General features: G+C 43.3%; 1 protein-coding gene across 9 annotated transcripts in view; it reads left to right on the top strand.

Moving 5' to 3' along the window:
• The window catches only part of JADE1 (jade family PHD finger 1), a 79,582-nt gene that overhangs the window by 50,134 nt on the left and 14,418 nt on the right, over nucleotides 1-15,030 (top strand). For all 9 annotated transcript variants that reach the window (XM_027689984.1, XM_027689980.1, XM_027689982.1 and 6 more), the window contains 3 exons: nucleotides 4,685-4,767; nucleotides 8,220-8,377; nucleotides 11,438-11,625. In XM_027689984.1, the coding sequence (XP_027545785.1) occupies nucleotides 4,685-4,767; nucleotides 8,220-8,377; nucleotides 11,438-11,625 (429 nt within the window). The remainder of the gene's footprint in view (nucleotides 1-4,684; nucleotides 4,768-8,219; nucleotides 8,378-11,437; nucleotides 11,626-15,030) is intronic.

Raw genomic sequence — 15,030 nt, 5'->3', positions numbered from 1 at the left:
ACCCCCACCTGGCTACAACCTCCTTTCAGGGAGTTGTAGAGTGATGAGGTCTCCCCTGAGCCTCCTCTTCTCCAGGCTGAACAACCCCAGCTCCCTCAGCCTCTCTTCACAGGACTTGTGCTCCAGTCCCTTCACCAGCCTTGTTGCTCTTCTCTGGACCTGCTCCAGCACCTCAATATCCTTCCTGAACTGAGGGGCCCAGAATTGGACACAGCACTCGAGGTGTGGCCTCACCAGCGCTGAGTCCAGGGGAAGAATCCCTTCCCTGCACCTGTTGGCCACACTGTTCCTGAGCCAGGCCAGGATGCCATTGGCCCTCTTGGCCACCTGGGCACACTGCTGGCTCCTGTTCAGCTTCCTGTCAATCCAAACTCCATGTCCCTTTCTGCCTGGCTGCTCTCCAGCCACTCTGTGCCCAGGCTGTAGCGTTGCAGGGGGTTGTTGTGGCCAAAGTGCAGGACCCGGCACTTGGCCTTGTGGAACCTCATCCCATTGGAATCAGCCCAACTCTCCACTCTGTCCACGTCCCTCTGCAGAGCCCTCCTGCCTTCCAGCAGATCGACACTCCCCCCCAACTTAGTGTCATCTGCAAATTTGTTAATGGCGGACTCAATCCCTCATCTAAATCATCAATAAAGATATTAAACAGAACTGGGGCCAGCACTGGTCCCTGGGGTGTGAAGGTGCAAGATTCAGGATGGGAGCAGTTCCAGGCTTGGAGAAAGACATACAGCAATTGACAGGACTTTATTATCTGGACTTTACCGTTATTATGTGGTTTCAGATATGTGTTATCGCATTGTATCCACACTACACAGTGCACAGCCTGGGCATGCCGGGGCTTGCCACGAGTTTTGCCTGCTCCCTGCTTCCCTGCTCCCCTCTCTGATAGGCTGAAGAAGCTGCAGAGAGGAGACAGTTACTATTTGCCCTTTCCTTCCCCGGTTCCTCCCATGTTCCTCCCCCTTTGCCTGTGTCCCTACCCCAATTTGCTCCCCCATTTGTCTCATGCTCCACCCCATATTCTAGCCCTTTCCCCACCTAAACTCACAAAACCCCGGGCACACCTCAATAAAGTGTTGCATTTGCACCTCTACCTTGTCTCTGGACCCGTCCGTGCTGGGTCACGGCCCCATCCCCCCCGGTACCGTGGCACTGGGGGACACCACTAGTGACCGGCCGCCAACTGGATGCAGCACCATTCACCACCACTCTCTGGGCCCGGCCCTCCAGCCAGTTCCTAACCCAGCAGAGAGTGCCCCATGCCGAGCAGTATATTAGTTGTGGGGTAGAATTACCTGGAGGCTTGAATTGTTTTATTTATCCCGAGCAATTTTCTGTTTTCATGGGCTTTTTTGGAATCAAAACATATTCTTGACAGATGATTTAATAAATGGATACAGTTAAAATTGCTTATGTTTTTCCTTTTGGGAAACGTCTTCTTCATAAGTACGGAAAAAGAATGCACACTCCTTGATTGCTTTCTTTTATTATCAGAATGTGGTGATATTATAAAAACACTGTATTTACAGTGTAAAATGTAAAGTAGCCTTGGGAAAAAGAAAAAATTCCTACCTGAATCTTAGAAGTCGCCTTTGCAGCACCAGTAGTGTGTTAGAGCTCTCCTCCCCTGCTGTGAGTTACATGTTTTAAGTGGTTTGGGATTTCTTTTTGGGTTTTGTCTTTAAGTAATTAAATACAAAGGGAAAACTGAGGCATATAGTATGAGTATGATCGCTCTCCCATTGTTCTCAGTGACAAAATCCTTGGCCATCTGAAAGGATCCTAACTAAAAGAATCCAAATGAGCCTGGTGTATCTTCTGGAGTGATGATGTTAACTAGGCTTCTGTGTTCATCCTTAACTTGGATGATCATGTAACACTCAATAAGATACCTTTTGTCTCTGATGTCTAACAATGATGGTGATGCATGTTTTGGATGTGTTTATTTAGCTTTGTGGTTTGGAGTTGTGTGTTTCTCATATTTACTGTTTCTCACGTGGCTTTTGGTAGTATGAGCTCACTTAACAACTCGTTATATCTGCTGTGGAACTCATTCTTGTATATAATGTTATCTTACAGAACTTTTATATCTTCCAAATCCCAGTGATTCAGACTTCCCTTATGATTTTCTTTTTTCGAATTTAAATTTTATTTTGCTAAAAGTGAGTTTAACTCTTGTCTTGATCTTTAGTTGTTTTTCTAGTTTTGGTGGTCCTAGTCTAGTTTGGAACGAAGGCTAGTATTCAGAAAACTATTGATGAATATAGTAATTTTGGATACTTAATGCAAGAGGATAGTTTTGTTGAGAAGTGTTTGGAATCTTTCTAAAATAACTCAAGTTCATGTGCTTTCATAGTACAGAAGAGATGTTTTAAGTCCTGTGTTTGTTTTGACCGCAGTAGATTGTTATATTCCAGGAATGGTTCTTACTTCGTGCATTTACATGTAAAAATCAGATCATTGATCACTGAAGGAGTTTTAATTGCCTGTGAATTTTTGCTTTCAGTGAGGTGTCTTGCCTGGATTATGTATGAAAATAGGGAAAGGATGCTTAAAAGACAAATAACATCCTTCATTTCCCTCCTGCACTGCTGTATTCAGAATGGGTGGATTGCTTGTTAATGAGAGCAGCTTTGAGAAATTCAGTGACCTGGGCTTGGCATTGGTGAAGGCAGTGATATTTTGCCATTAGCTTTGATGGAAGCAGAATTGAAACTCTTTTTTGAGATTTCAGAAGTAGTTAAATTCAATACTGTTATGGGATGGATATTTTACTATCATTTGGCTGGCTTCTTCAATTTCTTACACTTTTGTGTCGAAGTAGTGGTGGTAGTTTGAATCTTTGAATTCAAGGCTTACAGTTGGGCTTTGTTTATTCAGAGTAAATGTTTTCCCTATTGAAGTGAAGCCCTTGCCAAAGGTCATCTGTTGGCTGCAGTGCATAGTAAAATCTCAGTCCTGTGAGAAATTCTTCCACTGTTTTCTCCTAATATTATGTACAGTTGGTCTACGTTGCTCAGAAAAATACAACAGTCTCTTCAGTAACTTACTGAAAACAGTGTGTGTTTTCACTGTGCATTCACCAATTTTATGTGCAAGGAAGCAGCTATTAAAGAACTATGTAAGAAACAATTTGTTCCCTTATTCAGTGTAGGAAGTTAGTTGGCATGGAAAAAATACTCATTATAATAAATCATGAGGAAGACTGGCTGAATGGCAGTCAGTCACTTTTTTCCTTTTTTTTTTCTTTTTTTCCCTTCATAGAAACAGCAAATGGTAATTGTAAAATAGAGGGGCTTAGGAAGAGTGCTAATAACTTCACCATCTTTTACATTAAAACATTAACATTTGCTTAAAATAATCTTTTCTGTATTCTTACCTCAGAAGATAAGATTTTTAGCTGTTTGCTGTGAACCTTGCTTAAATTTTGACCATTATGCATGTTCTGTGTAGTATCTGTTATTTATTGCTGTGTTCCAAAGAGTTTTTACTGGAGCAGATTCCTCAGTACATTACTAACTGAAAGGAGAAGGCAGATGGGTAACTAAAACATAATGAATTCTTCTGGTGACTTATTATTCAGTCATATCTTTCCAATGAAAGTCTCGGACAGTTACTTCACTTTTAAAATTATTTTTTGTTTTTAGTAGAGACCTTATCTCATCCTGTGCTTTTTGAACAGTGCTTTCTGATCCCTGAGAGGTTTTTGCTGGCTGTATGCTGCCCTTAGAGGCTGTAGCCGTACTGTTTTTTACTCCTTCTATGTATGTGCACAGGCTGTGAAGGAATGAGCAGTGTGGGAAGGCCTTTGCATCAGTTTGGTTTGATTTTTTTCTACAATTAATGCCCAGATTTGCAAAATCTATGTGCATCCTTCAGAGCTCGACATATAGGTCTGAGCTTCCCTATCAGATAAACCTATTCCAAGTGCTTCATCTCTCCAACCCAGAAGGATTCGTTGGCTCTTTTTTCATTACCACTGTGTAGTTGGCAGTGGAAAATATCTGCTGTACCTGTAAATCTTACTGTGTTGAAATTAGATGATTTGCACAGATATAATATATTCTGGTGTCAAAGCACTACTTTGTCATAGGAGTGCACATTCTCTCTCTTTTCCTTTTTCTCCTGTTACAATATTTCTGAAAGCTGACAGAGACTCTGTTGAAAGGTTTCAAGGCAAAAGGTGTAATTTGTTTGGAGTGTAGTGAATAATTATGCAGACAAAAATCGTACAACCACACTGTGAGATTTGTCAGGAGAAGAGACAACAGCTTGTTCTGTGGGCTCTGCTGTGTGTGTGTGTGGTACTGCTTCATTTTCAAAAGGCTTGTGCTGACAGAAATCTGGTAAACTGATATAGGTATCTAGGACATCAGTACGTTGACTTCAAAGACTGCAGTCAGGCTATTGGCAGAGCTTCTGATCAATCTCAAAAAGTTGTTTATTGATGCTCGGAGGGAAGGATGTTATGAGGTAGTTTTCTTCAAATGCTGGGTGGAAGGCAGGTAAGTGCAGTGCAGCCAGTACATGCACACCTCAGTTAGGGAATGAGAAACAAAACAGAACCAGGAGAGTCATCACAGAAGCTTAGGACTGAGTAACTTTTATTGTCTGCTACATTTGAAAGACTTTCCTGGGGGTTTGTCATAGAACTCTGTAAATGGTTATTTCTGTATTCTAGGTCTGTCTGCCTGGTCCCAGCATTCCAGATCTCGACATCATAGAACTTCATGCTCCAGAGATGAAGATCAGAAACCTTCTGAGGTATTTCTGAAATTTGATTTGTATTTTGTTACATCTGTCAAAGTACATATACACACAGTGTATACGTACGTGTTCTGGTAATGGATCCATTTCTTCCCATTTAGGTTTTCTTTTCTTTTTGCTACATTTTGGCTGGCACATGCCCCTCCCTCCCCAAAGATTATAGAGTTCAGCTGTTGGCACAGCTACTGCCAGCACCAGTTTCTATCTGTGAATTTTGTTGTAGTCTGACACCCAGTCAACATAGCTGCAGAGTCTTTCTTGTACTATTTTAGGCATTGGGGTTTATTTGTAGTTTGATTTGTGAACAGTGGAAATTTACCTTAGTTGCATTTAGTTCATAAGTTGGTATTGGGTCTTGGTATGTGATTTTTGTTAAAGTGCTTGTCAAACTAGAATCTGCTTCCTGAGAGTTCTGTCTCGCTTAATGCTTTGAAGAAATCCTCTCAAGGGAGATATAAATCTTTAAACTTTCCAGGATGGATCAGCTATTAGTAACACACAAACGTGATCCAGTTCTTTGGAAATGTTCTTGCTGAATCTCCCTGTCTTCAGGCAAATACTACACTGCAGACTTTGTAGAAGCTTAGCTCTGGGAGATGGAATTTCTCATTTAACTTACTTGTCCCGTACATGTATTTCTTATGCATTAGCGAGTGACGTTGAGGAAAACATGCTTTATTAATCTGCCTAATGACAGTATACCTAAGTCTCAGAGAAGAGTTTTCACAAGGAGAATCCCACTCATTGCTCAGTGTGAACTACACTGAGTACTGGTGGTTTCCAACTTCTTTTTTGATTGTAAGCCAGTAAAGACCTTTTTTTTTTTTAATGAATGTGGAGATCCCTGGTGAATTTATTCTTGCTAGAGATAGCCTTGTTTCCCTTAGTTATCATTTGTGCATCCCTTAGAAGTAGCCCCTTATACCTGGTTTTGAGAACTACCTTATGAAAGGCTATCAAGAAATAATCTGAGATAATTATGAGTTTAGCTGTTGTTTTTTGTGTGCTTCTGTTTTCTTCTCTCCCTCACCTTGCTTCTGTTGTCAGAATCTTTGCAGTTTTGTGCTGTTCACTCATGTTTCTTCAGTCTGGATGAAATTCTCTTATACTTCCCTTCGACTCTGTTTCACAGCCTTTTCCCCTCTTCCTTCCTCCCTGTACAGTGTCCATGCTCACCACAGCACACTATTGTGATGAGAAGCACACTGGCAGAAAAGTGACACTTGTTAAACTCCCCGGGTGAAATCCTGGGCTCATTGAAATTGGTGGCAAAATTCCCATTGACTTCAGCGTGGCCAGGGTTTCACCCTTTAGCTTTGAAGTCTTCAGTGCTTCTGAGAGCCAGCACTTCTGTAAGCTCAGCTTTGCTCCAGGCACTCTGCATCAGAAGTTAGAGCAGAAAGAATGGTGTCACAGGGCAACTGGCCTGGGAAGGAATTTCTTGGCTGTCAGGTGCTGCATTAGCTTTGCTTCTGAGGGAGTTTTGTTACAAATTTATCTAAGAGCCAGAGATATTTTGGCTCTGAGATTGAGCAAGGTTTGCATCCCATTTTGTATTTTTAGTCTTCTTTTCATTTGACTTTTGATTGCTTTAATTCAAATCACTCAATAGTGCAGAATCCCCTAGCCAGCTGTGCTTGTTTGTTTTGTGAGCCCATTTACTTTATGGCTTACTTTTCATTTCTTGATTGAAGACTCACAGGACTTGTAATTGGATTGTTTAAAACATTTCATTATATTTCATTACCTATATTCACCCTGTTCTTCATATGGTAATATCATTATTTACTTTTTAATGCTGGCAGTTTTTCTGAACATGTCAAGACAAATGTTAAGAAAAGTGTCATGATTTTGTGCTGTTTTTATGACAAAACCAGAGTGGAAATGGAAACATACGGAGACAGAAGTGGGATAGTTATGTCTGTGTTGGGAGGGAGGAAAAGTTTTCAAGATGATGCAGTGTTGTAAGGCAAATCACACTTGAAAATTTTCTCAGAAGTATAATTAACCATCAGATACACTGTTCGCTTAAAATACTTCCCCAAAATCCTGGGGTTTTCAGGTGTGTGAACAGTGTGTGACAGAAATGGCTGTCTTGAGGAGGCCTGCCTAGTTAGCTCTCTGTATCCATCTGGTTCTTCCTCAGCCACATGAAACAGCGGGCTGAAGCTGAGCTAACCAGTGTGATCATTGGTTTGGGGATGGGAGGGTGGGTCACTCTACCCCCTTAGCAGCCTAATAAGGGAATCTAGGAGCACTGCACTGAATAAACCATCTTTTCCTATATAACTGCAACATGGGGCTGAGTGGATGTTGACTCTGACCACCACAAACTGAGAAGTCTGCAGGAGGTTCTTCTTAAGATGTTACCCGTCTTCTCGTTCTGATGGAGCTTATTTTCTGTCACCTGGTTGCTTTTTGACGCTTTCCTTTGAACATGGCATTGTGTAGTTACAAATTAGTGGTTGTGGAGGTGAGGAGTGCAGTGTTGGAGCCCTATAACAGGCTTTCCTTTTGTGGGGAGCAGGGTGGGGAGGGCGGGGGCTGGTGTCGGCAAGTGCGGGCTTGTAGTTGGGATGCCTGTGATAGCAGCACCCTTTGCTTTCTGCAGCACCCACAGGTCGTGGCCAGTCAGGCTGAAGCTGCCCCAGCAGTGCCACAGCACACCTGCTGCAGGAGCAAATCCCTTTTTATTTCATTCTGTGGCTTGTTGAAGACAGCATGGCTGCTTATTCATGGCTGCTGGCCCAAAAGTTGCCAAACATTCTGCTTGTTTTAGAGCTGGATGCCTTTGCCAAGCCAGAGTAAAATTACAGCTATGACAGAGGTGTCTATAGCTGATAGAATAACAAGCACCTGTGCTGAACAGGGGAGCTGCCACCAGAATTCTAGTTTGGGTCTTATTTCGTCTTTTGGGTTATTTTTTTAAACACTTACACAAAGAGTCATTTCCTTAGAATTTCCTTTTGCAGCTGGTCATGGTGGAATCACGCCTCGATTTCTGCCATGAGGAATTTCTGGAATGTTTTAGGATTAGTCAGAGCTCCAATAATTAAAAAAAAAAAACAAAACCAAAAAACTTTGGAACAAAAATGGATCTTCCTTATGCTGCTGTTTTACAACTCAGAGCTCCTGTAGCTTTTATTGCAGCCAAAGTGGAGGTGAAAGTAAGTAACACCTTTTAGCGTTATGTCTCCAGTGCAGGGGGAATGCCAGGACCTGTAGTGGAGTTAGCTGGAAGTTATCCTGTCAGGATTTGTGCCCTCAGCCACCCCCTTCCCTGCCATGAAGCCAAACTCCTGTCCTGCAGTGGGCTGGGTTAGTGCACTGTTGGTACAGTGACCTTGTTACACGCTGTGCTCCATGGTTACCCTGAAGCTGTGAATCGTAGAGTGTAAATATCAAATGTCAGTGTCTCTGTTTTTCTCTCTTGGTCACTCTCTTTGCAGGTGTTCAGAACGGACCTGATCACTGCCATGAAGTTACATGACTCCTTCCAGCTGAATCCTGATGAATACTATGTGCTGGCAGATCCCTGGAGGCAGGAGTGGGAAAAGGGAGTTCAGGTGCCAGTTAGCCCAGGGACCATCCCAGAACCAGTAGCCAGGTATAGTTTGGAGGAATGTGAACAAATACATACACGTTTATGCTAGCAGCTTATGCCCTAATTGCCTTGACTTCCTGAGTGTCTAGCGAGGAAGGTCTTGGTTCTTGGAGACAAAGAGCAACCTGCTTCAGCTTTTTGAATGGTCAGAGAAGTCAAGAGTTGTGCCTGTTCTGCCTGTGTGAAATACAAATGTCAGAGAACCGATTTTGGCATTACGTTAGCATGGAGTATGATGACAGAACCTTAAAAATATCTTCTGTTTTTAAGCCCAGACTTCAGCTCACTCATCGTTGCTGGAAGAGCCCTTGTGTGGTGCTCTCTGTTCTTAGTTCCAAGCCATAGGTTGCTTTCATGGTACATATGGACAAACCAAGCTTAAGGGCTAAAGAAAATACAGCATTTATTTTGTTTTCCTGTTGTTCTTTTTTTTTTTTAATTTCATTTACTAAGCTAGGAAATGGATTGTTGTACAACATTTCGTCTGTTTTAAGAACCATCCAGATGCGCATGTAACTAAATAATGTGAGCTATCCTACCTCTTATCCAAGAGACCCTTATTTTCCTTACCTTGTTTGTTACACTTAGATACTGTTTCCTGTTTCAAATTAAACAGTATAGTTGCAAGGGCGGGAGTGTGCTGCAGCCTATTTTATGCTTAATTGGGATGGAGTTGGAGAATGTAACAACAGATTTTTGCCATTTAATCATACTAGATCTCTTTTAGGAAGTCCAGGCTGGCCCATAAGGCATTATTACCAAATGACCCACCAGTGCTGGTGCGACCAGAACAGCCTGATATGTAGCAAAAAATTTGTGATGATGCTACACTGCTTCTGTTAGGTTTGCATCTGTCAGCTTGGATTAGAGGGGCTACAGGAATATTTCTTAGTGTTGTTTGTGTTCTGTGCAGCAACCTGCAGACCTCTATGCAGCCCCACTAGGTCTGTACAATGAGGAACTTGCCTGTTCATCAGGTAAACCCTGTACTTCCTTATTCTGAAGGATTGGACCTGGAGCTCCAAGGAGAATCCAGCATTTTCCCCTCTGCTCTGCAGTTTAGAACATGGGAACATACCATTTCCCTGTTCCACGTTGACCTCACCCAGTCCCTGCAGAGATGCGCACTCATGTTACATGTACTCACATTGCCTACTGATTTCTCTTTCAAGCATCTCCCAAGGTTGTGGAGGGATGAGAGACCTGTGGACTTGAACAGAGGGAAACCTCCCAGGGGATTTCTGCTGTGTATCTGTCAGGGAGGTGGTTTGGTGACTATGTCAGATCCAGGTACTTGCCTGGGAGAGAGCTTTGCTCTGCCAAAGGCCAACAGCTGTATTGCTCCAAATTTAAGATATTAAAGGATAGGGAAAGGAGGCACCTGCAGTTCTAGGTATCAGCACAGCAGGCACCACTCCTTTTTTAGTTGCTGAACTAGTTGCTGTAGTCCTGCTGCTGAGCACCTGCTGGTCAGAATGGCCCTCTGATGCCTGATTATTGTCCTCTTTGCTCCTGCTCAGAAGACCCAGAGAGTCCTGCCATGGTGGTGCTGGAGTACAGGAACTGTTCTGTGCCTAACTTTGGGAGGGAAGGGGGGTGTTCTGTACATTGAATAAGCAATAGACAAATCATACCTGGTGTAGGACAGAAGCCAAGACTATGCAGGTAACTGATGCTACTGAGATACATAACAGCAAATAAAAGGTTCGGCCTTGTAGTGACTGGTAAGCGCAGATTGGGGGAAAGGAGTGAGGCCGTTTGGAGAGTCACTGGAAGCGTGTGGTCAGATGGATAATTCAGTCGAATGGTTTTCAGTATGTAGTAAGGGTTGTTTTTCTTTTCACTTCTTTCTGTCACAGAAATAATGCCAGGAAAGGGGTTTGTTTTGAGGTCAGAGTAGCTGCGCTTGTTTCTTCTGTGACACTACCATGATATTTAGACAGCATGTGCAGGGTGCTGCCCAGAGGTTATGATTTCCACATGGAGAGGTACTCAGGAAGGAATTTACAATATGGAAGATTTGGAGAGCAGTGCCCAGTTGAAAGTAAATTCTCTGTGAAGATGCAGTAGTCTGTGACATTTTATACTGTGCGGTGTGACTAGAAACAGTTCAGGGAGTGCAGTTAGGCTGGCAAGGTCATTCATATTTGTATTTTTTCACAGCACCTCAAAAGCCCCAAATTCATCATTTGGCTCTTGCTTACCATTTCTGTTCATTGTCTGAAATAAGCTAGAGAGAGAAGTTTTAGTGCTGGGCAGAAGACTGAAATAGGTAGAGGATTTGCTGAGATCTGTTTGTGCAAATACAGTAGTGGCAGATAAGGGTCTTCTGCTAGGAGAAGGTGTTCGCACATTGGACCTCAGATGGGGGAAATGTCCTGCTTATTGTGGAGCTTAGGTTGTTTCCAGCGTACAGTTGCAGCCCCACAGTGGTACAGTCTCCTCCCCTGTAGCCCTAGCACAACAAAAAATCACCTCCACTGGTACTGCAGGAGGCAGACATTTGGCAACATGGCCTGTCAGTCATGGAGGTACCAGGGTTATGTCATGAAGGGCGTTTCATCCAAACTGAATTTCAGTGCATGTTGTTAACTAATAGAAAGTGCAATGTCTGCTACTGAGACAGTTGGAAATATTACTTTTTTTCTTGAATCTTCCTGTTCTCAGTATTATAGTTAAGCAGATTGATTTAAAAAAAGACTTAAACCAGAGTTTAACATCTGTGTGTATGGCAGCCATCAGTGTGTAAATACAGCATTCCTACTTTGGCTTTGAACAAGTGTGAATTTCAGATAAGACTAAGCACAGCTCTGTCCTCTAATACTTAATTTTATTTAGAATGCTGGTAATGAATTGGATTTCTAGACAACTCCAGTTCCTGTAATGCCACCAATCTGTTATGGAAGTGCATGGTACTGTTTTCTGATCTCAGTGGTGGCAGATGATTGCTGGGATGGTTAGATGGCTGCTCTGATGGTTGTTAGTCACTTAGACTGAGGCATTTTGAATTCTCTAGAAACAAGCCTTTCAGCAACCTCACGTCTGCTTGTCTGTCTGTTTCAGGATTGTGTCCGAGACAAAAGCTGTCACATTTACACGTCCCAGGAAGTACATTGTTTCCTCGGGTTCAGAGCCTCCAGAGCTGGGCTATGTTGACATTCGAACCTTGGCAGACAGCATGTGTCGCTACGATCTCAATGATGTGGATGTAGAATGGTTGCAACTTGCCAACGAAGAATTCAAAGAAATGGGTGAGCAACAAATGTTTTGTTGCCTTCTTTTTGCTTTTTCTTTTTAAAGCTGACAATCTTAAGAATAATTTTAGGGAGGGCAGCAGTAGCAAGAGATGGTAGAGATATGAGGAAATAGTACTCATGTGAGTTGGAGTAGCCACGGGAAACCAGACCTGATGTGATAAAACCCTAAGATAGATACTGTGTTGTATCTGCTTAGACCTGGTCTTAATCTGGCCCTATGTTGTTTTTTTTCATTCTGCTGCTTTCCCTTTCACAAAAGAATTCTGACAGAGTTCCCATTTTGCCATCCAAGTTCTCAAAGAGAACATCAGATAGACCATTCTGGTAGTTTTTCCAGGTAGTCTTGCTTATTTGTTTTTATCTTCAGCACAAATCTGTATCATCTTTTTAGCTAGTGGTGTTCAGTATGAAGAAGGCAAGATGATGAGTCTTGGGAGTTTTAGAGAATCTATAACCACCTGAATGGCACAGGGAATGAGACAGTAAGGAATTCCTGAGTGACTTATTGGAGGAAACTGCCAAACCTCACTGTGACTGTGTGCTCTAGTTCCAAAGCAGGAAAAGGAGCTGTCACAAGGGAAGCAGCTGTTACTCTTTTTACAGAGTGGGTTGTGTGTGGGACAGGACAGGGGAGAGGGGCAAGAACAGGAACATTTCTTTGGTAAGGTGTGTGCTTCATGAGAGGATTTCAGTGGAACTAAATAGGATGTAAGTCAGCCCAGAACTTTCACCAGATTGTTTGGATAAGGGAAAAGATGCTGTCCCAGATGGAAGAGGTTGAGACATGTTAGTGAACACTGCTGGTTTTTGTTTTGGCATTGTGGCAGTTCCCTGCTTTGGGTTGCAGTTTAGTCAAATGTTTTACCTGGCTGTAGCCCATACCTGGCATGGCTGAAAAACTGGTCAACCACAAAGTGACCATTTACAGTTATTTCTCCTTTTTAAACGCACACATAAAAGAAACAGTCTGGACCTAGTCTCTTAACCAGGTCTTTTTTCCAGATCTCACATCAATCCCGCTCAGGTTCAGTGTAGGGCTTAGAGGATTTCAGTTACGATTCCAGAGTTTAGCTTCCCTTTCCAGCTGTCTTCAGGAAAACAGCAGCAGCAAGATCCCTTAGATTTCCTCAAAGCTTGTTTGATATCCATCTATCCAGTCTGTCTGTCTTTTGCCAAAAGCAGAGGAGAGCTCCCACAGTGTTACACTGGGGTATGAGCAGCACAAGAGGGACTGTTCTTTGAGCAGATTTGTACCTCTGCAAGAAGCCCTGTGGTAACCATTCTGCTACACTAGCATAACCTTTAAAAGTGCATGCTGCATATGACACATTGAACACTTGAGCTTTGGCCACATGAGTTTTCTCCCTACAGTGGTAAGCAGAATCTCTGTATTCTTCATGTCACTTGACCTTGCTTCCACTGGGCATACACTTTCCTTTTTTGCCTTCTATCCAAGAGAAGACTCCTGCTCAGCCAAGTCAGCCTTCTGCCTTGCCTGCTTGACTTCCAACATTTGGGAATTGCTGTTCTGGTGCCCTTAGGAAGTGATGTTTAAATTGTGACCAGCACTGATGGACCCCAGCACATGCAAAATCATTTTCCCAAGGGACCTTACCTACTGATTCCCTGAGCAGCCTGAAGTCTGCTCTCCTCATGTACAGAGTTGAGGTTTTGGTGGCACTTTTCCCCCTGTCAACACCGATTTTAAACTCAGTTGCCCATGGTTGCTGTGGCCAAGACAGCCACCAATCTCCACTTTGCTCACAAGGTTGCAGATCAAGGATAGTGTCTTTCTGAGTTTGCCCCCTTAGGACCTGTTCCATAAAATTGTCATCCAGCTTTTTTTGGAATCTTCTGTTCTGGGTTGTACCAGCTGTGTGATGCTCCCAGTTAACTTCTGGTAAGTTGAAGTCCCCCATAAGGACAAGGGCAGTTGACTTGGAAGTGTCCCTTAGTACCTCAGAGATAATTCGTCGGTGTCATCGTCCTGGCTGGGAGGTCTGTACCAGACTCCCACAATGACATCTGCATTGTTTGTTTTCCCCTTGATTCTTACCCAGAGGCTCTCAATTGTGCCATTGCCAACTGTGGGCTCCATGCATTCTAACCCTTCTACATTCTAACCCTTATATTACATACAGTGCCAAGCCCTTACTTCTTCTGCCCTGCCTGTTCCTCCTAAAGAGCCTGTAAATCCAGTCACAGGATTCATCCCACCAGCTTTCAGTCATGCCAGTGCTGTCAAATCTCTGGGACTGGGCCAAAGCTTTGAGGTCCTCTTGTTTGTTCCTCATGCCATATGCATTAGCGTAGAAACATTTCAGGAGTGGTACATTGTAGCCAACACCTGCTGAGGCAGATTGAGGGATCCCTTTAGTGCTCCTTTCCTCAAGTTTCAGCACACCATCCTATCGGCTCATCACTGGCAAGCCTGGTTTTGTCCCTTTCCCCCTTCCAAGCTAGTTCAAAGCTCTGTCAACAAGCCCTGCTAGCTCCTGTGCTAGATAAGTGCATCCTGTCCAGGTGTCAGTAGACCAGATATTGAATAGATCATCCTGCAGTCAAAAGCCCAAAGTTTTTCCCATTACACCAACCTCGGAGCCACTCATTGACCTGATGGATCTGCCTATTCCTATCAGTATTACTCCTTGTTACCAGAAGAATTGAGGAAATCACTACCTGTGCTCCTTATTCCTCTACCAATTGTCCCAGTGCCCTGAAGTCTCTTTTCGTCACCCTGAAACTTTTTTATTTTGTCTCTACCATCTTGAACAACCCACAGTGGATGGTAATCAGAGGGCCTTATAAGACTGGAGAGTTTTCTAGTAATGTCCCTTACCCGAGCCCCTGGGCGACAGCAGATTTCCCTCTGAGTTGGCTCCAGTCTGCATATTGCGCCCTCCATTCACCTTAGAATGGAGTCTCCTACAACTACCCTTCTTTATCTCTTAACAGAGAAGGTCTTGATGCAGAGTGGTGTTGCTTTAGGAGGCCCATTACCCCAAGAAGGATCTTTGCCCACCTCATCAGTTGTCTGGCCTTCTAGTTCCAGGGCCTCATATGTGTTGTAGAAGATTCTACTTGTCAAATTCTGAGAAGGAAGAGGAACTTACTTCCTGTTCCTGCAGTGACCAGCTTCCAGCCTTCATCTTTAACAGATCCTTGATTAACAGTCTGTTGACTAATTACTGTGCAGGGTTCTGAGGTTACCTGCTTCTCCACTACAACAGAGGTTCAAGACTCCTGTTATGATCCGGTTATTAAACTTATTAGAAATGCCTCTGCCTGAATCCTGTGGCATCCCGTCAGTCCAGTCCTTCTGGTCTTCTTGGTGGTGAGGGTCCTCCAAAACATAGAGTTCAGTGGATAAACATATGTTCAAGAGATGCCCAGGCACCT

The sequence above is a fragment of the Neopelma chrysocephalum genome, unplaced genomic scaffold, assembly GCF_003984885.1.
Source record: "Neopelma chrysocephalum unplaced genomic scaffold, ASM398488v2 Primary Assembly neopelma1_79, whole genome shotgun sequence".
NCBI lineage: Eukaryota > Metazoa > Chordata > Aves > Passeriformes > Pipridae > Neopelma > Neopelma chrysocephalum.
This window is presented reverse-complemented; position numbering and strand designations above follow the sequence as displayed.